The sequence below is a fragment of the Macaca fascicularis genome, chromosome 7 (genome assembly GCF_037993035.2).
Source record: "Macaca fascicularis isolate 582-1 chromosome 7, T2T-MFA8v1.1".
Lineage (NCBI taxonomy): Eukaryota > Metazoa > Chordata > Mammalia > Primates > Cercopithecidae > Macaca > Macaca fascicularis.
The window spans coordinates 70,733,781-70,758,008 of NC_088381.1; the positions used below are offsets into that span (position 1 = coordinate 70,733,781).

The window sequence follows — 24,228 nt, forward strand, 5'->3', positions numbered from 1 at the left end:
TGCAATGTGGACCATCATTTCTTTCATTTTTTTCACCCTCAGAGTTTATAATTTTACTAGTGCTTTCTTTTTACTGCTTAAAAAGAGTATATTTGAACTTATACTTCTCCATTAACAATAACAGCTAACATTTATTGTTTCCTGCATAACAGATGCTCTTCACATACATTATATGACTAAATTATAGCAACCACTGCATTAGATAGGTAATGATATTTTTATGTGCCTTTTAAAGATGAGAAAACTAAGTCACAATGAGGTTAAATAAAAAATTTACATCAGTTTTTTCAGAATCCACACAACCAGAATGTAAACCCAGATTTCCTGCATTCCTTGGCTCATGGTACCTCCCTCCACCTTCAAAGCCAAAAATGGCATGCCTCTTACCTCTTTTTCCATTACATCCCATCTCATTCTCTGACTCTGACTTCTTATCTCCTTCTTTCACTTATAAGGACCTTTGTCATTACCCTGCACCCAACCTGATGATCTGGGATAGTCTCCCCATCTTAAATTTCCTAATCACATCTTCAAAGTTCCTTTACTATGTAAAATAACATCTTCACAGGTTGGAGGGATTAGAATATGGGCATCTTTGGAGGGCCATTATTCTGCCTACCACACCAACATAAGCAATAAACTCAACTCTGTTTTAGAGACCCATTGTTCTAGTGATATTCTAGAGAGTTTGCATTTGGCACAATACTAAGTACTGCCTTTCAATTTTCAAGAATTAAATAATATTTCTGTATCTATGTGAGTTGAAAACATTAACATTTTGTTCCACCTTTTTCCTCCCTTGTACATCTCTTTTAAAGTTCATTTTAGAGCTAGGTGATGACATCAAAATTTTATAATGTGTATTGTCTTCCTAAAGAATGATTTTTTAGTGTTTATGTTAATATAGTAACCATATTTTTATATAGTCATTTAGATGTAAGCTTGTTTAACTGGATTTTATTATAGTCTTTTTATATTGCTTTTCTGTTTGATTTGGGGGCAGCTGAAGTGTGTCTTGAAGTCCTTCTTTTCTTTCTTTTTTTTTTCTTTTTTTAAGACAGGGTCTTGCTCTGTTACCCAGGATGGAGTGCAGTGACTTGATCTGGGCTCACTGCAGCCTTGACCTCCCAGGCTCAAGTGATCCTCCCACCTCAGCCTCCCAAGTAACTGGGACCACAGGTGTGCACCACCATGCCCGTCAATTTTTATGTACTTTTAGTAGAGATGGGGTCTCACCATGTTACTCAGGCTGGTCTTGAACTCCTGAGCTCAAGCAATCCACCCGCCTCGGCCTCCCAGAGTGCTGGGATTACAGGTGTGAACCACTGCACCTGGGCCAAGTCCTTATTGTCAATAAAGATAAGGTGATATTTTGTCTGAGCTCCTGCATGTTTGAGCATGTATGCTACATTTGCTGATGAGCAAAAACTTGGTTGGATATAGGTTTATTAGATTATAATCTCTTCTACTTTCAAGCTTTAAGCAGTACTCATTTCCTCTAGGATGTAGTGTTGCAGAATAAATATGAGCCAAGAATGATTTTTTTGTATATATATATGTACAATGGATTTATTCATACACACACACACACACACACACACACACACACAGAGACACCACACAGAGACACATACATGTTTAAAAATAATCTTCAGTGTAGGGTACAAGTGTCATTCTATGCAACAATGAGCAGTGAGTTAAGATTGGCAATCAAACACACAGGTTAGGCTTTATCCAGAACTAAATTTACTATCCATAAGAAAGAATACAGAGAGGGAAACAAAACAGCACACATAGAAAGGGCTTAGTGAGAGTCTTTGGACTCCCAGGTACAGCTTACTTTGTCCTAGTAACTCCTCACTATGGAATTATATGGTCATGAGAGATTAGGTTGAGTGGAACATAACCGTCTCAGCCTAGGAATACTATCAGCCTTGGGCTTCCTTCAGATTTCATGCTTAGCTAGTTGTCTAGGTTGTGTGTGTGTGTTTGTGTATGTGTAGTTAGTCATCTTGTATTCTCAGGGGTATGTGTCTCCTTCCCAATCCCCAATGCAGTTGCATCTCATCAATACCTGATCCTCGTTCCTTGAGGGACAATCATAACAATTAAGTACAAAGATTTGATTAGATACACGGGCCTCTGCTGGATTCTCATTTATCTTGAATCTTGTATAAACATGCTTCTTATAATTCCTTTACTTAGTATTGTGTCAAGTCCTGGCTCTCTGGAACATCACAAGAACAACCTGTTTCTAAGACACAGTTGGGTTTATTGCTCATGTTAGCATGGTAGGCAGAATAATGGACCTCCAAAATTCCATATCCCAATCCTGTGAAGATGTTACTTTACATGGTGAGGGTACTTTGAAGATGTGATTAGGGACTTTGAGATGGGGAGATTATCCTTGATTATTGGATTGGGTGCAGGGTAATCACAAGGGTCCTTATAAGTAAAAGAATGAGATAAAAGAATCAGAGCCAGAGAAAAAGATGGGACTTAATGGAAGCAGAAGTCAGTAATGCAATTTTTGGCTTTGAAGGTGGAGGGAGGTACCATGAGTGAAGGAATGCAGGTGACCTCTAGAAGCCGGAAAAGGCACAGGAAGAGATATTGTATAGAGCTTCCAAAAGGAATGCAGCCCGGCTGACACCTTGAATTTTGCCCAGTGGGACCCATTTTAGACTACTGGCCTTCAGAACCATAAGAAAATAAATTTGTGTTGTCTTAACGTACAAAATTTTTGGTGATTCCAGCAGTAGTAGGAAACAAATTTACTAAAGGAGAAAGAATGGGACAGAATCTTACTAGTGTCTCAAAGGGCAGAGGGCAAGGTGGGGATATTTACTGATACCTTAAAGCCTGGCTTAAAGGCAGATATTTATTTAATGTAGGGGGGATTGATTAGGATTGGGTAAGGATCATGAAGTAATGGTTTAAGATTGGTGGACACTGTAAGGTAAGGATTTTGAAAAGAGGTGAGAAGAGGGATTCGAAGAATCTTGGCTCAAAGATGGGTTGATGCTTTCTATTGAAGAGTTGATGGGATATTCCTGAAATGAAAAAAATATTTATTTGTAATTTCTGTCTTCCCATAGCAGTAAAGTTATGCTGGGGAATAATAGGGGGAGGTTGGGGAATAATAAAGTCATGTTAATGTAGACGGTAAGCTGTGTGTAGGTAAACGATTTTGGTTCTCAGTTTTAAGGAGAATATGACTCAAGGTCAAATTTTCAGGTGTCCCCGAGGCTAGAGAAAGGCCATATAATTATCTGGTAATCTTTTCTTTTCTTGTCTCTTTTTCTTTTTCCTTGCAATTCAACTATTTCAGTAGAGTACAAATAGGTTTTAGTCTACTCCTATTCAGATGTTGGGATTTGTACTTACTTTAGGACATTCTTGTTCCCTTGTGTAATAGTTGTCTATTGCTTCAGTAACAAATTATTAAAAATGTAGTAGCTTCAACAGGAACAGGTCCTTTTAAAAAAAATTGTACAGCTTTTTAGGTTAGAAGTTTGACATGAATCCCACTGGGCAAAGACCAGGGTTTTGGGGTTGCATTTCTTCTGGAGGCTCTGCGGGCAGAATGCGTTTCCTTTCCTTTTCCAGATTCTAGAGGCCACCTGCATTCCTTGGCTGATGATGCCTTTCTCCATCTTCAAAGCCAGCAAGGGAAGACTGAGGTCTTACGGGGCCAGCAATGGTTCTCTGCAGCCAGGAAAGGGTCTCTGTTTTTAATCATGTTGTGATTAGATTGGCCCTAACTGGATAGTGCAGGATGACCTCCCCATTTCAAGTGGACCCTTAATCTAAGCATGTCTGCAAAGTCCCTTTCACCATGTAAGGTATCCTACCAAAGGTTCTGAAGGTGAAAACATGAACATCTTTGGGGGCCACTATTCTTACCATCTGTAGTAAATTCTTTCCACGTGTAAATACTTCCTCTACCTTTTGAAGACACTACTTCCCTTTCCATATATTTTACATATTTGTCAATATATTTACATATTCATTTTATTAAAAAATTCATAAGTTTTTTTGTTTCATTTACCTAGCAGGCTAGTTATTTGTCAAGAAACAAGGTGGGTGGTTTCTCCTTGGACCTCTTAATACCTACTTGATTGTGGAAAAAACTTTCTAAATTTTAAGCTGGGAGGATAATTTTTGGGCAGTGGTATTCTTGTGCTGCACAGGGGCAGTGTTTCCCTCTGGTTACTGAAGTCTCCACTGTTGGGGGATGCAGTGCGGGTGGGGGAAAATCTCTTAGCCTCTTTATGACTGGTGCCCCTGTTTTGATTAGGGAGAATTTCTTCAGAATTCTTAAAGATTGTTAACCAGGGGCTGGACGTGGTGGCTCATGCCTGTAATCCCAGCACTTTGAGAGGCCAAGCGGGGCAGATCACCTGAGGTCAGGAGTTTGAGACCAGCCTGGCCAATACGGCAAACCTCCCCCCTCTACTAAAAGTACAAAAATTAACTGGGTGTGGTAGTGGGTGCCTGTAATCCCAGCTACTCGGGAGCTGAGGCAGGAGAATCCCTTGAACCTGGGAGGTGGAGGTTGCAATAATCCGAGATCATACCACTGCACTCCAGCCTGGGCAACACAGTGAGACTCTGTCTCAAAAAAAAAAAAAAAAAAAAAAAAAAAAAGATTGTTAACCAGGTGTCCTAATTTCAATGGCTATTCCATTTTTGTATTTGTTTTTTAAATGAGTATTGAAATGGGGAGGTATGGTAGGAAAATCTGTTGCTATTTGTTACTTGTTCTTTTAGCTTAGCAGTCCACCTGGATTAATCACGTCTATTATTTTTTCAATGTGCTCACAATTCTCCCTATTACTTGGCCTTGTGATACTATGTGCTGTTGAAGTTTTCTGTCTCATTCTCTCCAGTGTTCTGGGTGTGTTCTATTTTCATGATAACCACATTATTTTATTTTATTTTAAAGAAAGCATGCTTAGATTTGTCTCTTTTCTTTTTACATTGATTGCTATTTTTTTATTTGTACAAATTTATGGTTACATGTGAAGTTTTGTTACATGCATAGATTGAGTAAAGTTGGTCAAGCCAGCACTTTCAGGGTACCATCACCCAAATAACGTACATTGTACCCGTTACCACACTTCTCATAATCCTCCTCCACCCCCTCCCTGACCCTTCTGAGTTTCCATTTTCTATCATTTCCTTGTATGCCACAGTGATAGGAAGAGGACTTTATGCCCCTGCCCGCCTCCCTCTTGCTTTCAGGGCAACTTGAAAACAGGTCTTCTATTATGCCAAAACATGCAGGTAGGATGCTTCCTGCTCAGTCTCACTGAGCTTCTCCTAGACAGTAGAAATAGCCCCCTTTTAATTACTCAAGGCCCAATACATAAAGGACAGATTAGATTAACAACAACACTTTTAAACTATATGTAAGCCATTGTTGTTTTCTATTACTGTTGTTATGAAAAACATTGATAATATACATGCCTGCTTTATTTCTGCTCCAGACTCATCTTGACATCCTGGAAAAGAGTGTCAACCTCAAAGAGGTCTACTTCCGGCAAGATGTTCTCTGCCAGACGTTGGGAGGGAATCCGTGTCCCTTGGTGACCATCACGGCCATGCCTGAGTCCAACAGTGATGAGCATCTAGAGCAGTTCCGTGAGTAAAATGGGATCCTCTTCATGGAAGATTTGACTAAGGGTGTCCTTTATAGTCTTGGAAGCATTCTGTCTCTTTTAGATCAAAATCTCCATAAAGGGTTGGAGACTGTCTGTCTTTGTAGAAATACACCCCCGACTTTTATTGGTGTGACACATAGGTTAAACATTAATGTTGCTCTGTTGTTAAAGAGAAAGAAAATGAAATGAATTCGAACTGTCAGGGAGATGAAATGACAGTTTGCTAATGATGGTCACTTCCTCTCTTAAAATAGAACCAGGACTCTGAATCATATTTTCCAACTTCTAATCCAGGGACTTTTCTCACTATGCTCACTGCTGTTATGTGACTCTCATTCAGTCAAAGTTTGGAAAGAAAGAAAGTTGAGTTTTTAAGCCCTGGCTAAAGAATCCCTTTGATGACCTGAATACCATTTGTATCTGCAGGTATTTGTATCTGAAGATGTGGACAGGCTCTAGCTAAGAACTTTGAAACAAAGTTGAAGCCAAACTCATGCACACACATGCAGACACACACAAATATACACATACGGACACATACACAAACACATAGACACACGTAGACACAGACATGTACACAGCCACACGCACATGCATGTCTTTAAATGTTGGGCTCCTGTGCTAAGTGCATATGTGTGACTGACCTGTTACCAACTAGCTTTTGAAAATGACTTCTAACATCGTTTCAGAACTTAGGTAGGAAAAAAACAAAAAACAAAAAACAAACAAACAAAAAAACCCAAAGAATGAAGAATGTTTTGTGATACAGAGAAGTTTTGAAGATTAAAGAAGAGACTGGGCACCCAGCTTAATTTATCCCCAGAATATACAGCCTTCCCTGAGGAAGATACAACCTCCCCTGGTGAAGATACAGCCTTCCCTGAGGAAGATACAGCCTTCCTGGTGAAGATACAGCCTTCCTGGTGAAGATACCGCCTTCCCTGATGAATTGCTAGCCTCATTCAGGTGACTCTTTGGTGGGTCAGAATTATATTTTCTCACACCCCATCAGCATCTGACAATGGATACTCAACTACCTGGCAAATCAACAACCGATTAACCCATCTGGATTAATGAGGCCCTAAAATGCTTTAATGAATAATAAGGGATTTTCCAAAAATTATTTTCTGTATTTTATGCATTTAAGAGCAATTTCCATAACAGTCATAGGGTCCCCGCCTCGGCAGATGAGCAGTGCTTGGGAGCTGGAGACAACAGTCCTCCCAGGGTAACTTTCATTGAACCATTATTTACTTAAGAAAGTGGATTTGTGTAAGTCTGAGCTTCTTTTTCTACAAAAGAGGTGAGCAGAACTCTGATGTATCATTATGACATAGAAGTGCCTCCATTTTTGTATTTTGTGCTGACATTGGTGTTTTTGTTGCTGTTATAAATATGGAGAGTACTCTTACTTTAAGAAGAGGACTTGAAACATGCAAAAGCACTTAAATACTCTGGCACTCCAACAAATAGTTTTGTTGAAAAAAGAGAGAGAAAGAGAAAAAATATCTCTTAGTACACCCTTATATGAATCAAAAGAGGCTGGTTTCTGCTTGCTCTGTAAGATGGGTTATAGTAAGTGTACACTCTTATGATCATAACAGGTTTTTTTTCTTTTCAACACATGCTAACATATCCGATGTTAATCTCAAGAAGTATCAGATAAATGCTATGTATTTTCTTTTTGTCACTTGCAAATGACAATCATTGAGCTAGATCCTGAGGAAACCAGGCTTTGACCTAGAGGAAAGGGCTAGTTAGGGCCATCTTCATAGGTGTGTCACCTATACCTTTGCAGAGGTCTCCTGCTTAGAAGGGCCATGAACTCTGCTTAATGCTTTTCTGTCACTATCTTTATAAAATTCTTTATAAAGTTTTGAAGAAGGGGCCCTACCTTTCCATTTTTCGCTGGGCCCTGCAAATTGCATAGCTGGTCCTGGATGTGATCTAAGGTCATAAAGGTAGAAAGTGGCAAAGGCCGGTGCCTTTCTGATACTACTCTTCTCTCTTTCCACATTATGCAAGAAGAGTTTTAAGTTTTATCCTATTTTTCCCACTCACTGAAAATATTATTTGTATGGATTATGTAGCTGATTGGTATCTTTCATCATGGGGATTAATTTCTGGACCCCTTATTTTGCAGATGGGGTAAGTGGAGCTCAGAAAGGTTAAACACTATGATCAGTAGAGGTGACAGATTACCAACATTGTTATTCTGATTCCAGAGTCCACACACACAACAAATGTGCTGACCCCTTCGTTATACACATGTTCAGCATCAACATTTTGGCTTCACTCTTGGAGCCATAACTTCCTCTCTTCCTCATTCTGTCCTCAAATTATTAGACACTAGCTGAGTTGTTAAAGCATTTATGCTGAATTGACCACAAGTAAGTGTATTACTCTCTTCTTGCTCACAACGAATTTTATGTTCCTTTCCTAACCCAATGGAAGCATTTTCATGGTGGATGCTTCAGATACTGTGGCAGGAAGGGAGAAAGAACACTCTTTCTGCCTGAAGGCCTTTCTTCAGACCGGTCAGATCCCAGCACAGAGCTGAGACTGCATGACCTGAGCCACAGTGCTGGGGCACAGTTTCAGCAGGGCTACATAATTAAAAAGTGTACAAGGTAGGGGTGTGTGTGTGTGTGTGTATAGTTATATAAAGTTACTTTATATATATAACTATATATAGACTATATATAGTATCTATATACAGTAACTATATATATGAATATATTCTTATATATTTATATGAATATATAAACACATGCCATTGCTGTGTTTCCAAAAGAAAAATTAAAAAAAAATACTCAGCCCAGTATAAATACTACCTACCCTTCAAAGTGCAACTAACCATGCCTGTAAATCAGAAATGGAACTACTTAATTTCCTTTGAACTACAAAATGTGATGTATTGATTTAGAAGGAGAAAACAGCAAATGAGCCTGCAGCTCAAGATTCTCCTGCCTCCAGGCCTCCCTTCAGGTGAGATTAAATTGTTTTACCTGCTTCCTGCCTCTCAGGGACTAAGGTAGCTTCAGTGTGGGATTGTATTTAGTTGCAATTTAGCTAGTTTCTGGTTCAGTAGCTGCCACTAACCCCTCATAAGGAGGTATGAGTGGAAAGAAAGGTTTTCTTTCCATTGTGTGGGATTATTACTTGAGTCTTACTTTACCATCCCAGGAAATAAGACCATGGCTATGGAACTCTGGGGGAACTCCCCTCTCAAGGCTGGTTGCCTTGATGATCTGATCTAAAGTCCTGGACCTGAATATTATTGAGGACAACTTACTGATTACTTTTAGTTCCTCCCATTGTCTGAGCTCCAGAAAGTCTTCCAAAAGTATTGGTTTGATTTATTTTTCAAAAGCATTTTCTTTTTAAAAAGTTATATTCCTGGAAACATTTAGCCTTACCTTCTTGATAATATATTTTCAGTTGAGTTGTCACCAGATTTGCCAGCTGTGTACTTTATCACTATTTGGAGAATTGAGGACAGTCCCTTCTTGAAATGCTCCCAATAAAGAAGACTTACTACTTTACACCTTGATATTTGAGCCCTCAGAGCCAAACTGCTGGCAGGTCTTCAAGAGCAAAATCACTCTCTGCCCTTTTCAGTGGGACGGTGAACAGGGAAGTTCTCTGGGAGATTGTCACTGAAGTCATTGTGGAAGAGGAGGGCTTAAGGAGAAATTGACGATAGCAGGGAACCTTTACAAAAGGATCTACACCTCAGTCTAGCATCAGGGACTCTCAGTGATGAATAGGCATTGGGCAGTTAGAAAGTCCAGGCCCTTCCTAACTAGTAGGATTTGGGATGTTAAAGGAACCCAGGTAGGGCATTTGGATTTTGCACAGCAGAACGGGAGTGAGGAGGAACACACAGAATCCAATAAAATGGAACAGGGGCTCCAACAGGTTGGAGCAGAAGATATCCCATAAGCAGTTTGGGGATAGGCTTGGTAGGCACGATCAGTCCAGGAAATTCTTTGCAGTGCCTTCTGAGCCTAGTCTCCATTGGTTAATGGTGGTCTGGCATAATTCCACTTAGCCTACTTAAATCCTTTAACACATTATATGTGAATAGGTACTTTGATTAGCATACCCTTTGAATATGCAACTTCCAGGTAGATTTGAGAAGTTTTCTATCTTTAGTTTGTATACTCTTCCAGAATGGGATGTGTGGGTGGGTGGTGTGGTATCTCCTTTTTTGAATTTGAACTGGGAGAAGATGCTGAATTTGAGTAGAACTAGAGAGCAATTCAGAATAAAGAGTCTTGGGGGGTCATTATTTTTCTAATCCCGGAAAGAAGAATTTTCCCAGACTCAGCCATTTCCCAAAAACCATGCCTGCTTTCTGCTGCTTCTCACATAGATCGAGTTGCCTTTGTGTGGAAATTCCTCTTACTAATGAGCTCTTGGCATTCCTATACTTGTTGTCTTACCTCCATTTTGCATATGGAGTCCGTCAAACATATTTCCAGATACCCCTCTTTAGGCTTTGGTTTTACTGGACTATTACCCAGAAATGCATACAACCAGAACACACTGCTTGGTGAAGGCTGCTATCACTTTGTCAACTTCTCCATTTTCTCCACATTTCTCTCACAACCTCACATTCTAAATGACCATTTTAGCCCAGAGAAAGTCGAGTCCCATTTTAGTTTGGAGAGCTACATCTCTGATAGAAGCTTCATTTTTCTTAGAAACTTTATTGCCAAATTGGACATCTCTACATTCAGAACCTGTAACAGCATTGTCTTGACTGTACTCACGAATGATCTGAGAAAAGGAACGAATTTGTGGGAATTTTCGGAGGGAAAATGTCATTCTCCTATTAGAAACTCTCATTCTCTAAATGAATAGTCACGGACTGATTTACTGGTGAGAAGTCAAGAAACAACAAAGGTGGCTGCGGCGGGGGGGTGGATATGCTATTTTTTGCAATCTGAGACACCACCACCCTGCATTTTTGTAGCCTAAAAGAGCAGAGCGTAACCTTTATATGTCTCTGGAGGTGAGATAATCTCACTCCCCTGCCACAGTCTCCTATGGCTCACACACTGTTCTTTCCAGGGGGCCTGAGGTGGGGGAAAGCAAGAGGCTGCTTTTGCAGTTGTTAAAGAATACCTTTCTTTTTCTTTTTCTTAAAAATATTCTTACAAAAGCAATGTTCTATTCAGCCTGCCATTATGCTAAAAGCTTTTCCTTGGAAGACAATAGCTGTTCTCAGAAAAAAGATTTACATGGGGTCCCGAGGGTGTAATGAGCTACCACGTGGCACCTGCCTCAGGTTGGGCATTGTCACTTGTAAGTGGTTTTAAATTAGAAAGGAGTGGAAAAATACACAGTTACAGAATTCCCCTTTTGGCTTCTTTGCAAATCATTTTCCACTCTCTCTGGCCTTTGTCTTTCTGAGCCTGCTGATCAGGTGTGAAGAACAGAGCTTTCCACTGGGGAGAGCTGGAAGTGACAACAGTGGTTGGTCCCAGGAAAACAGAAACTCAGGTGAACTGCAAAACTCTCAACTCTGGACATTTCTGTTTTTGTACCTCCAAGAGGCATGTGGGGACAAGTATCACTATGGGATTACTGAATCTTAGAGCTTAACAATCCATAAAGACTATCGAGTCCTGATGTCTCAATTGCTGGTGAGAGATTGGGCTGAGGGACTTGAGCTGAACTATCTAGGTAACCTGTCTAGTTGGTGGCAGAGGTAGTTCTAGACCTCAGCCTCTTGTCTCTTGGCAATCTTTTTTTTTTTTTTTTTTTTTTTCTGGAAAGTGATGCTTTTGACAAATAGTACAGTTTAAAAAAATTAGATACAAAAGCATAATGACTTCTCTCCATGGAAATCTTTAATAAAAGGAGTTAGAGAACTGTGCCCTTTTCTTGCCTTTTCTTACCTTGAGATTTCCATGTTTTCAGGCAACTAGGGCTGAAGATATTAGGAATACATAGATAAGTATTATTTAGTCTTTGTCACTGAGGTACTCATAATCTACAGAGTGTGCGTGTGTGTGTGTGTGTGTGTGTGTGTCATGTTAAACAGGTCATTATAATACAGAAAGTTTTAACAGAACAGGGGTGAAACTAAGTTCAGCGGAAGCACAGAGAAGAGAGGATGTATCTTCATGGTGAAATCAAAGGGGGACTTTTACTCACCATGGCCACCTGTATAAACTCCACGTGCTTGGTGGTCTTGTATTGACACAGCTTTGCTTTCAAAGAAAGCTCAGTTGGCAATCCAAAAACTATTTGAATAACAGTTTGACTCTTTCTTGAGAATACATGGAAAGTAAAATATATAAAACACATCAAAACCATCTTAAATTTGTTTTTCTTCATTTTTCTCACTGTTGTTGATCTGCCTGCACATAAATAGTGACTCACCATAATCTTACCCTCTTCAGACACAAACCCTCAAACTGTATGACATCAAGAATGGTTGAATATCTCCTTTCTGCTTTCCACTTTAGCCAAGTTACTCTAATAATAAGAGGGCAGGAATCCTTCCTCCTTCCAAGGCTGGTTGAAGGGGTGGGAAAGACTATGAAACCTTAAAGGTAGTTGAATAGCTTGGCTTACACCCTATCATGTAAATATTTTATTCTTATACAGTTTTACATAATATCATTTGGTCCTTATAATTACCTTATGAATTAAGAACGACAATAATTGTTACACCTGTTTTATGGATGATAAAAATTGAGATTCAGTGTCAATGCCATTGATTTACACTTCGAAGTCAGACTTCTATATGCAGAGAAATGGGGACAATGTCTTTTCAAGTAGAAACATAGCATATGCAGAAGCAAGGAGACCTGGATATGGCGTTTTGAAAATCTCAGGGTGACAGGGTGTGGTGGCTAACGCCTGCAATCCCAGCACTTTGGGAGGCCGAGGTGGGTGGATCATTTGAGGTCAGGAGTTCAAGACCAGCCTGGCCAACATGGTGAAACCCCGTCTCTACTAAAAATGCAAAAAAAAAAAAAAAAAAATGAGGTGGGTGTGGTGGCATGCACCTGTACTCCCAGTTACTCAGGAGGCTGAGGTAGGAGAATTGCTTGAACCCAGGAGGTGGAGGTTACAGTGAGCCAAGATTGTGCCACTGCACTCCAGCCCGGGTGACAGAGTGGGACCCTGTCTCAAAAAAAAAAAAAAAAAAGGAAAATCTCAGGGTGCAGGACTACAGAATTGTGGATTGAGTATGGGGACAGCAGATAAAGTGGGAAAAGTAAGTTGGGCTAAATGATAGGTGGCCTTCTTTTTCATGTTAAAAAGTTTTTATTGAAGACAATTATGATCTAATAGGATGTTATTAAAAGCAGAGAAATGACAAGATCAGATTTGTTTCAGAGGGAAGTTTTGTGGCAGTAATGTAGAGGAAAGTTTGGGGTAAGGAGGATAGTGGTGTCATGGAGTACAGCACAGAGGAACTCTTAAGCATTTACATCTTTATTTATTTATTTATTTTTTATTTTTTAGTTTTTTATTATACTTTAAGTTCTAGGGTACATGTGCATAACGTGCAGGTTTGTTACATATGTATACTTGTGCCATGTTGGTGTGCTGCACCCATCAACTCATCAGCACCCATCAACTCGTCATTTCCATCAGGTATAACTCCCAATGCAATCCCTCACCCCTCCCCCCTCCCCGTGATAGGCCCCAGTGTGTGATGCTCCCCCTCCCGAATCCAAGTGATCGAATTATTCAGTTCCCACCTATGAGTGAGAACATGCAGTGTTTGGTTTTCTGTTCTTGCGATAGTTTGCTGAGAATGATGGTTTCCAGCTGCATCCATGTCCCTACAAAGGACACAAACTCATCCTTTTTTATGGCTGCATAGTATTCCATGGTGTATATGTGCCACATTTTCTTAATCCAGTCTGTCACTGATGGACATTTGGGTTGATTCCAAGTCTTTGCTATTGTGAATAGTGCTGCAATAAACATACGTGTGCATGTGTCTTTATAGCAGCATGATTTATAATCCTTTGGGTATATACCCAGTAATGGGATGGCTGGGTCATATGGTACTTCTAGTTCTAGATCCTTGAGGAATCGCCATACTGTTTTCCATAATGGTTGAACTAGTTTACAATCCCACCAACAGTGTAAAAGTGTTCCTATTTCTCCAAATCCTCTCCAGCACCTGTTGTTTCCTGACTTTTTAATGATTGCCATTCTAACTGGTGTGAGATGGTATCTCATTGTGGTTTTGATTTGCATTTCTCTGATGGCCAGTGATGATGAGCATTTTTTCATGTGTCTGTTGGCTGTGTGAATGTCCTCTTTTGAGAAACGTCTATTTATATCCTTTGCCCACTTTTTGATGGGGTTGTTTGTTTTTTTCTTGTAAATTTGTTTGAGTTCTTTATAGGTTCTGGATATTAGCCCTTTGTCTGATAAGTAGATTGCAAAAGTTTTCTCCCATTCTGTAGGTTGCCTGTTCACTCTGATGGTAGTTTATTTTGCTGTGCAGAAGCTCTTTAGTTTAATTAGATCCCATTTGTCAATTTTGGTTTTTGTTGCCGTTGCTTTTGGTGTTTTAGACATGAAGTCCTTGCCCATGCCTATGTCCTGAATGGTATTATCTAGGTTTTCCTTTAGGGTTTTTATGGCATTAGGTCTAACATTTAAGTCTCTAATCCATCTTGAATTAATTTTTGTATAAGGAGTAAGGAAAGGATCCAGTTTCAGCTTTCTACTTATGGCTAGCCAATTATCCCAGCACCATTTATTAAATAGTGAATCCTTTCCCCATTTCTTGTTTTTCTCAGGTTTATCAAAGATCAGATGGCTGTAGATGTGTGGTATTATTTCTGAGGACTCGGTTCTGTTCCATTGGTCTATATCTCTCTTTTGGTACCAGCACCATGCTGTTTTGGTTACTGTAGCCTTGTAGTATAGTTTGAAGTCAGGTAGCCTGATGCCTCCAGCTTTGTTCTTTTGACTTAGGATTGTCTTGGAGATGCGGGCTCTTTTTTGGTTCCATATGAACTTTAAAGCAGTTTTTTCCAATTCTGTGAAGAAACTCATTGGTAGCTTGATGGGGATGGCATTGAATCTATAAATTACCTTGGGCAGTATGGCCATTTTCACGATATTGATTCTTTCTATCCATGAGCATGGTATGTTCTTCCATTTGTTTATGTCCTCTTTTATTTCACTGAGCAGTGGTTTGTAGTTCTCCTTGAAGAGGTCCTTTACATCCCTTGTAAGTTGGATTCCTAGGTATTTTATTCTCTTTGAAGCAATTGTGAATGGAAATTCATTCATGATTTGGCTCTCTGTTTGTCTGTTACTGGTGTATAAGAATGCTTGTGATTTTTGCACATTGATTTTGTATCCTGAGACTTTGCTGAAGTTTCTTATCAGCTTAAGGAGATTTGGGGCTGGGAAAATGGGGTTTTCTAAATATACAATCATGTCATCTGCAAACAGGGACAATTTGACTTCTTCTTTTCCTAACCGAATACCCTTGATTTCTTTCTCTTGCCTGATTGCCCTAGCCAGAACTTCCAACACTATGTTGAATAGGAGTGGTGAGAGAGGGCATCCCTGTCTTGTGCCAGTTTTCCAAGGGAAGGTTTCCAGTTTTTGCCCATTCAGTAAGATATTGGTTGTGGGTTTGTCATAAATAGTTCTTAAGATTTTGAGATACATTCCATCAATACCGAATTTATTGAGAGTTTTTAGCATGAAGGGCTGTTGAATTTTGTCAAAAGCCTTTTCTGCATCTATTGAGATAATCATGTGGTTTTTGTCTTTGGTTCTGTTTATATGCTGGATTATGTTTCTTGATTTGCGTATTGAACCAGCCTTGCATCCCAGGGATGGAGCCCACTTGATCATGGTGGATAAGCTTTTTGATGTGTTGCTGAATCCGGTTTGCCAGTATTTTATTGAGGATTTTTGCATCGATGTTCATCAGGGATATTGGTCTAAAATTCTCTTTTTTTGTTGTGTCTCTGCCAGGCTTTGGTATCAGGATGATGTTGGCCTCGTAAAATGAGTTAGGGAGGATTCCCTCTTTTTCTATTGATTGGAGTAGTTTCAGAAGGAATGGTACCAGCTCCTACTTGTACCTCTGGTAGAATTCAGCTGTGAATCCATCTGGTCCTGGACTTTTTTTGGTTGGTAGGCTATTAATTATTGCCTCAATTTCAGAGCCTGCTATTGGTCTATTCAGGGATTCAGCTTCTTCCTGGTTTAGTCTTGGGAGAGTGTAAGTGTCCAGGAAATTATCCATTTCTTCTAGATTTTCTAGTTTATTTGTGTAGAGGTGTTTATAGTATTCTCTGATGGTAGTTTGTATTTCTGTGGGGTTGGTGGTGATATCCCCTTTATCATTTTTTATTGTGTCTATTTGATTCTTCTCTCTTTTCTTCTTTTTTAGTCTAACTAGCAGTCTATCAATTTTGTTGATCTTTTCAAAAAACCAACTACTGGATTCATTGATTTTTTTGGAGGGTTTTTTGTGTCTCTATCTCCTTCAGTTCTGCTCTGATCTTAGTATTTCTTGCCTTCTGCTAGCTTTTGAATGTGTTTGCTCTTGCTTCTCTAGTTCTTTTAATTGTGATGTTAGAGTGTCAATTTTAGATCTTTCCAGCTTTCTCTTGTGGGCATTTAGTGCTATAAATTTCCCTCTACACACTGCTTTAAATGTGTCCCAGAGATTCTGGTATGTTGTATCTTTGTTCTCATTGGTTTCAAAGAACATCTTTATTTCTGCCTTCATTTCATTGTGTACCCAGTAGTCATTCAAGAGCAGGTTATTCAGTTTCCATGTAGTTGAGTGGTTTTGATTGAGTTTCTTAGTCCTGAGTTCTAGTTTGATTGCACTGTGGTCTGAGAGACAGTTTGTTATAATTTCTGTTCTTATACATTTGCTGAGGAGTGCTTTACTTCCAATTATGTGGTCAATTTTGGAATAAGTGTGATGTGGTGCTGAGAAGAATGTATGTTCTGTTGATTTGGAGTTCTGTAGATGTCTATTAGGTCTGCTTGGTGCAGAGATGAGTTCAATTCCTGAATATCCTTGTTAACTTTCTGTCTCGTTGATCTGTCTAATGTTGACAGTGGAGTGTTGAAGTCTCCCATTATTATTGTATGGGAGTCTAAGTCTCTTTGAAGTCTCTAAGGACTTGCTTTATGTATCTGGGTGCTCCTGTATTGGGTGCATATATATTTAGGATAGTTAGCTCTTCCTGTTGAATTGATCCCTTTACCATTATGTAATGGCCTTCTTTGTCTCTTTTGATCTTTGATGGTTTAAAGTCTGTTTTATTAGAGACTAGGATTGCAACCCCTGCTTTTTTTTGTTCTCCATTTGCTTGGTAGATCTTCCTCCATCCCTTTATTTTGAGCCTATGTATGTCTCTGCATGTGAGATGGGTCTCCTGAATACAGCAGACTGATGGGTCTTGACTCTTTATCCAGTTTGCCAGTCTGTGTCTTTTAATTGGATCATTTAGTCCATTTACATGTAAGGTTAAGATTGTTATGTGTGAACTTGATCCTGCCATTATGATATTAACTGGTTATTTTGCTCGTTTGTTGATGCAGTTTCTTCCTAGCCTCGATGGTCTTTACATTTTGGCATGTTTTTGCAATGGCTGGTACCGGTTGTTGCTTTCCATGTTTAGTGCTTCCTTTGGGGTCTCTTGTAAGGCAGGCCTGGTGGTGACAAAATCTCTAAGCATTTGCTTATCTGTAAAGGATTTTATTTCTCTTTCACTTATGAAACTTAGTTTGGCTGGATATGAAATTCTGGGTTTAAAATTCTTTTCTTTAAGAATGTTGAATATTGGCCCCCACTCTTTTCTGGCTTGTAGAGTTTCTGCTGAGAGATCTGCTGTTAGTCTGATGGGCTTCCCTTTGTGGGTAACCCGACCTTTCTCTCTGGCTGCCCTTAACATTTTTTCCTTCATTTCAACTTTGGTGAATCTGGCAATTATGTGTCTTGGAGTTGCTCTTCTCAAGGAGTATCTTTGTGGCGTTCTCTGTATTTCCTGAATTTGAATGTTGGCCTGCCCTAGTAAGTTTGGGAAGTTCTCCTAGATGATATCCTGAAGAGTGTTTTCCAACTTGGTTCCATTTTCCCCCTCACTTTCAGGCACCCCAATCAGACGTAGGTTTGGTCTTTTTACATAATCCCATACTTCTTGGATGCTTTGTTCATTTCTTTTTCTTCTTTTTTCTTTAGATTTCTCTTCTCGCTTCATTTCATTCATTTGATCCTCAATCCCTGATAGTCCAGTTGATTGAGTCAGTTACTGAAGCTTGTGCATTTGTCACGTATTTCTCGTGTCATGGTTTTCATCTCTGTCCATTCGTTTATGGCCTGCTCTGCATTAATTATTCTGGTTATCAATTCTTCCACTCCTTTTTCAAGATTTTTAGTTTCTTTTCGCTGGGTATGTAATTCCTCTTTTAGCTCTGAGAAGTTTGATGGACTGAAGCCTTCTTCTCTCATCTCGTCAAAGTCATTCTCCGTCCAGCTTTGATCCATTGCTGGCGATGAGCTGCGTTCCTTTGGAGGGGGAGAAGCATTCTTATTTTTTGAATTTCCAGCTTTTCTGCCCTGCTTTTTCCCCATCTTTGTGGTTTTATCTGTCTCTGGTCTTTGATGATGGTGACGTACTGATGGGGTTTTGGTGTGGGTGTCCTTCCTGTTTGTTAGTTTTCCTTCTAACAGTGAGGACCCTCAGCTGTAGGTCTGTTGGAGATTGCTTGAGGTCCACTCCAGACCCTGTTTGCCTGGGTATCAGCAGCAGAGGCTGCAGAAGATAGAATACTGCTGAACAGCGAGTGTACCTGTCTGATTCTTGCTTTGGAAGCTTCCTCTCAGGGGTTTACTCCAGCGTGTGAGGTGTGGGGTGTTGGTCTGCCCCTAGTGGAGGATGTCTCCCAGTTGGGCTACTCAGGGGTCAGGGACCCACTTGAGCAGGCAGTCTGTCCGTTCTCAGATCTCAACCTCCATGTTGGGAGATCCACTGCTCTCTTCAAAGCTGTCAGACAGAGTCGCTTGCATCTGCAGAGGTTTCTGCTGCTTTTGTTGTTGTTGTTGTTGTTTAGCTGTGCCCTGTCCTGAGAGGTCGAGTCTACAGAGACTGGCAGGCCTCCTTGAACTGCTGTGAGCTCCACCGAGTTCGATCTTCCCAGGGCTTTGTTTACCTACTTAAGCCTCAGCAATGGTGGGCGCCCCTCCCCCTGCCTCGCTGCTGCCTTGTGGTTAGATCGCAGAGTGCTGTGCTAGTAATGAGGAAGGCTCTGTGGGCTGTGCTAGTAATGAGGAAGGCTCCGTGGGCGTGGGACTCTCCCGGCCAGGTGTGGGATATAATCTCGTGTTGTGCCCATTTGCTTAAAGCACAGTATTGGGGTGGGAGTTACCCGATTTTCCAGGTGTTGTGTGTCTCAGTTCCCCTGGCTAGGAAAAGGGATTCTGTTCCCCCTTGCGCTTCCCAGGTGAGGCAATGCCTCGCCCTGCTTCAGCTCTCGCTGGTCGGGCTGCAACAGCTGACCAGCACCGATTGTCTGGCACTCCCCAGTGAGATGAACCCAGTACCTCAGTTGATAATGCAGAAATCACCTGTCTTCTGTGTTTCTCGCGCTGGGAGCTGGAGACTGGAACTGTTCCTATTCGACCATCTTGCATTTACATCTTAGACTTAGAATTACTGGGATTCAAATATTTGTTCTGCCATTAGTTAGCTTTATGACCTTGGAAAAGATGTTTAAACACTTTGTGCCTTGGTTTCCCCATATATGAGTTGTGGATAATAGTACTTTTTCATAGAGCAATTTGAAGATTGTAAAGGTCTTAGAAGGGTATCTCCCACATAGTGAGTGTTCAAGAAATACTAGCAGTTGTTGGTCAACTATGTGGGTGATGAGGTTTCAAAGGAAGATAGGTCTAGGGAAATGGGAGGGAGGGGCCTAAATTTAAGAGATGTGTCTCAGAAGTGAGAGGTCCTTGGTGACTGGCTGAGAGTAGTGATGAAGGGTAGGGAGTTGAAATATTAATATTTCCACTTTGGTTGCTCGGTAGATAGTTGAATACCAACAAAGAATGTATGAAAAAGAGTAAGACTGTTGTGGGGGGATAATGAGTTTGGTTTTGGAAATATACGTTTTCAGAGGCCTGAAAATTATATAAGAACTAAGGCTAAACATAATTATAAAGCCAATATGCTATAAAATATAATCTATTTTAGAGAGAAATAAAACAAATTTTGTACTACAAATTTTCTCAATTAGCAAGGATATCAGAGTTAACTCTATGCAGTTATTACAGCAGAAACATGTAATATATTTCAACAGAATCAACCCCAGAAAGTTCTGTTCTACAAATTTGTTCATGTGATATAATGATTTACATATTTTAAGATCATTAACTATTTACAAAACATTTACATATGACTAATACCTCACAACAGCCCTGTGAGGTAAGAAAAAAGAAAGAATTGGATTTATCTCCATGTTTAGATGTTGAAATTGAGACCTGAGAAAGACATATAATAAGTAGGAGGTAGAGCTTGGATTTTAACCAAATCTGAATTCTAAACCCTGTAATTGTAACTCTTGTGCTGACTGCCTCTTTCAGCTGTGCAATAATGAAGGAAAATCCTTTACCTTCAAGATACAATCACCCATATGTCAGAATAATTGTTTACACTATAAGTAATATGTTCTAGGCTTCTCCAGTGGTCATTTAAACACTAATAACCCTTATAATTGTAGTAAAAGCTAAGTATTACTGCCTCTACAATACTCTGCATTCCTTTCCCACCCATATCTAAAATGCTTCAACCCTTCTAACCTTTCTATGTATTGAACATAGCAACCTAACCACCTCCACTGGGTCTCTGTATTTGCTGTTTCCTCTATGTCCAACACTTTTTCTCCATAGCTTTGCATGATTGATTTCTCCTTGTCATATAGTATCCATGCCCATGTCACGGAAGTCTTCCTGGATCATATCTAATGTTGTTCCCCTACTCCGAATCTCTTTATCACATGACCTTGCTATTTTTTTCTTCATTGCCTCTATGACTGAGCTCCATGAAAGCACAGACTATATGCTGTACTTTTTTTCTATTGTATGTCTTCAAACTAACACAGTCTCTGCACAAAGCAGGTGCACAACACATGTTTATTCAACAAGTAAGCCAAATCCCTGAACCTGTTCTTGCTTCTAGTCACCATGTAGGACCTTTAACCTCTCTTGAAAAGTTACTTCCTACCTGGTTATTTCTTGGGTCCCCAAGGGTAGCCACAAATGTGCTCATAAAGCAGCTATTGGCTATGGTCTCCACACCACTTCACTTTTTCCCTGAAGCTTGGACTTCTCTTGGTAGTTGTTTGTTGTCCTTGCAGTCTCGAAAAGGACTTTTGCCATTGCTGTGTTTTCAGAGAGTTACTGGATTCCATATAAAGGTAGAGGAATAGCCCTCTCTAAAACTGTGCCACACATCCACACTACCCCAAGTGGTATGAGTCTCCCCACGTTTCTGGTGAAAACAGCTCCATCATCACAGGCTGGATGAGGATGAGATGAACCCCATGACTCCAAGGTTCAGATGCCTTTCTCTTTCAGGATTCTTATACCCAAGGCATAAAAACACAACCAGTGTTTCTCCTTCAGGATCCTTGCACCTAAGGCAGAAAAACACAGCTGATTTGTCTTCCATACTTATTAACACATGTCCTGCATGTCCTGAGGACTGGGTAATTAGCAACCTTGTCAGTTCCCCAAACTCAGGATAGAAGGCTGTGCTAGCCAGGCATGACCATGAGTTTGCTATTAAAATTCCCAATAAAATATGTGGTTTTCATAAAACAAAACAATACAATTTATTGTTCATGGATATTTACATGTGTAGAAAAAGTATAAAACCATGCTGAACAAAAACTACCGTCAGATTCAAGACAGTGATTCCATCTGAGGAAGGAGAAAGGGAAAGTGAAATGAAACCTAAATCTCATCTATTGGGGAGTTTGTATTTCTTAAAGAAAAAGAGTTCTAAAGAAAATCTGGAAAAATGTTAATGACTTTAAATATGGGTGTGTGTCATATTATTTTCTGTCTCCAACTATTTTTATATTTCATGTCTAAAATTAAAAAATTAAGCTAAAAAGTGCCAACATGTCATCCTTGTCTAACAAATGTATAAATTAGAGTTAGAAATATGAAAATAACTCCGCATTCCTCCTATTACTACTCCTCAGACAATTACTGTTAATAGTTTTAAATTTATCCTTTAATATACAGATGCATGCACACACACATGCACACTCACACACTGACGCATGAATACATATGTGCAGAGCCTTGATATTTAGGTAAAATGTACTTAAATTGGCCTTCTTGACAATTGAAGTCTGTGACTTCGTTTGGAAGTCCAAATCTCTTTTCCCATTAATCTGAGACTCAACACCCTCACCAGATCCTATGCTACCACTTTACACTCCCACAAAGTATAAGAGATTATTTTCCTTCATGGCTCAGTCAACAATTTTATTTGTCTTCTGCATTTTTATACTTACTAGTTATTTATTTATTTATTTGAGACGGAGTCTTGCTCTGTCGCCAGGCTGGAGTGCAGTGGTGTGGTCTTGGCTCACTGCCTTCTGGGTTCAAGCAAGTCTCCTGCCTCAGCCTCCCAAGTAGCTGGGATTACAAGCATGCACCACCATGCTCAGCTAATTTTTGTATTTTTAGTAGAGATGGGGTTTTACTATGTTGGCCAGGCTGGTCTTGAACTCCTGACCTTGTGATCCACCCGCCTTGGCCTCACAAAGTGCTGGGATTACAGGCGTGAGTCACCATGCCTGGCCCTTTAATTTTTCTTAATTTAGTTTTTTTTTATTTTTAAAATTTTTGGTTGGTACATAGTAGGTGTATATATTTATGGCACACATGAAATGTTTTGATACAGTCATGCAATGTGAAATAAGCACATCATGGACAATGGGATAGCCGTCCCCTCAAACATTTATCCTTTGAATTACAAATAATCTAGTTACATTATTTATTTTAAAATATACAATTAAGTGATTATTGACTATAGTCACCCCATTGGGATATCAAATAGTAGGTCTTATTCTCTCTATTTTTTTTTTTTGCCCATTAACCATCTCAACCTCCCCCTGTGACCCTCTACTGCCTTCTAAGCCTCTGGTGACCATCCTTCTACTCTTTATCTCCATGAGTTCAATTGATTTGATTTTTAGATCCCATAATTAAGTGAGAACATGCAATATTTATCTTTCTGTGTCTGGCTTATTTCATTTAACATAATGATCTCCAGTTCTAACCATGTTTTTGCAAATGACTGAATCTCATTCTTTTTTATGGCTGAATAATACTCCATTGTGTATATGTAACCACATTTTCTTTATCCATTCATGTGTTGAGGGACACTTAGATTGCTTTCAGATCTTAGCTACTATAAAAACAGTGCTGCAATGAACATAGGAGTGCAACTATCTCTTTGATATACTGATTTCCTTTCTTTTGAGTATATATCCAGCAGTGGGATTGCTGGATCATATGGTAGCTCAATGTTTAGTCTTTTGAGGAACTTTCAAACTGTTTTCCATAGTGGTTGTACTAATTTACATTCCCACAACAGTGTACAAGGGTCCCCTTTTCTCCACATCCTCACCAGCATTTGTTATTTCCTGTCTTTTGGATAAAAGCCATTTTAACTGGAGTAAGATGATCTCTCATTGTGGTTTTGATTTGCATTTCTTTGATGATCACTGATGCTGAGCACCTTTTCATGTATCTGTTTGCCATTTGTATGTCTTCTTTTGAGAAATGTCTATTTAAATCTTTTGCTCATTTTTTGATCGGATTATTCAATTTTTTCCTATAGAGTTGTTTAAGCTCTTTATATCTTCTGGCTATTAATTCTTTGTCAGAGGGGAGTTTTAAAAAATCTTAAGTCTTTTGCCCCCCTCTAAAAAGAACCCACCATTTTAGTGTTATTTTAATTTGTATTGTTGGGGGCATGACTCAGGTGGTCCACATTTTAAAATGTTTGTTATTTTCATTTATTCCTTTTAAATTGTTTATTTTTAAAATCATTTGTCTGATTTGTCTATTATGTTAGAAGATTTGTTGTTCTATAAATGATTTATGAGGAGCTCTTTGAATATTAGGAATATTATTCTTTGTTAAACATGGATTCATTCATTTAGCAAAGATTTATTGATTATTGATCATTTTACTAAATATGGGAACATTTTCTCCCTCTCACCTCTTTTTAAATTTGTTAGGTTTTTTTGCTTAATTTTCATGGAATCTAATAGTCTATTTTTTACACTTGTGAGCATAATGTGTTAGGAAAAATGTTTCCCATTTTACAGGTGATGAAAGTAAGACATAGGGAATAAAAGTGATGTGTGTGGTTGCACAGCTATTAAATATGGAGTGAGAAATCAGAATTTAGGTCTTCTCTTAGCAGCATAGGGTGGTGTGTGCCTGTAGTCCCAACCATTCGAGAGGCTGAGGTGGGAGATCACTTTGGGCCTAGGAATTTGA

The 24,228-nt window shown here is 39.4% G+C and overlaps 1 protein-coding gene across 3 annotated transcripts in view; it reads left to right on the forward strand.

Moving 5' to 3' along the window:
* Positions 1 to 24,228, forward strand: part of AGBL1 (AGBL carboxypeptidase 1) — a 947,782-nt gene that overhangs the window by 214,140 nt on the left and 709,414 nt on the right. For all 3 annotated transcript variants that reach the window (XM_065548375.1, XM_015453343.4, XM_015453344.4), the window contains exon 17: positions 5,493 to 5,646. In XM_065548375.1, the coding sequence (XP_065404447.1) occupies positions 5,493 to 5,646 (154 nt within the window). The remainder of the gene's footprint in view (positions 1 to 5,492; positions 5,647 to 24,228) is intronic.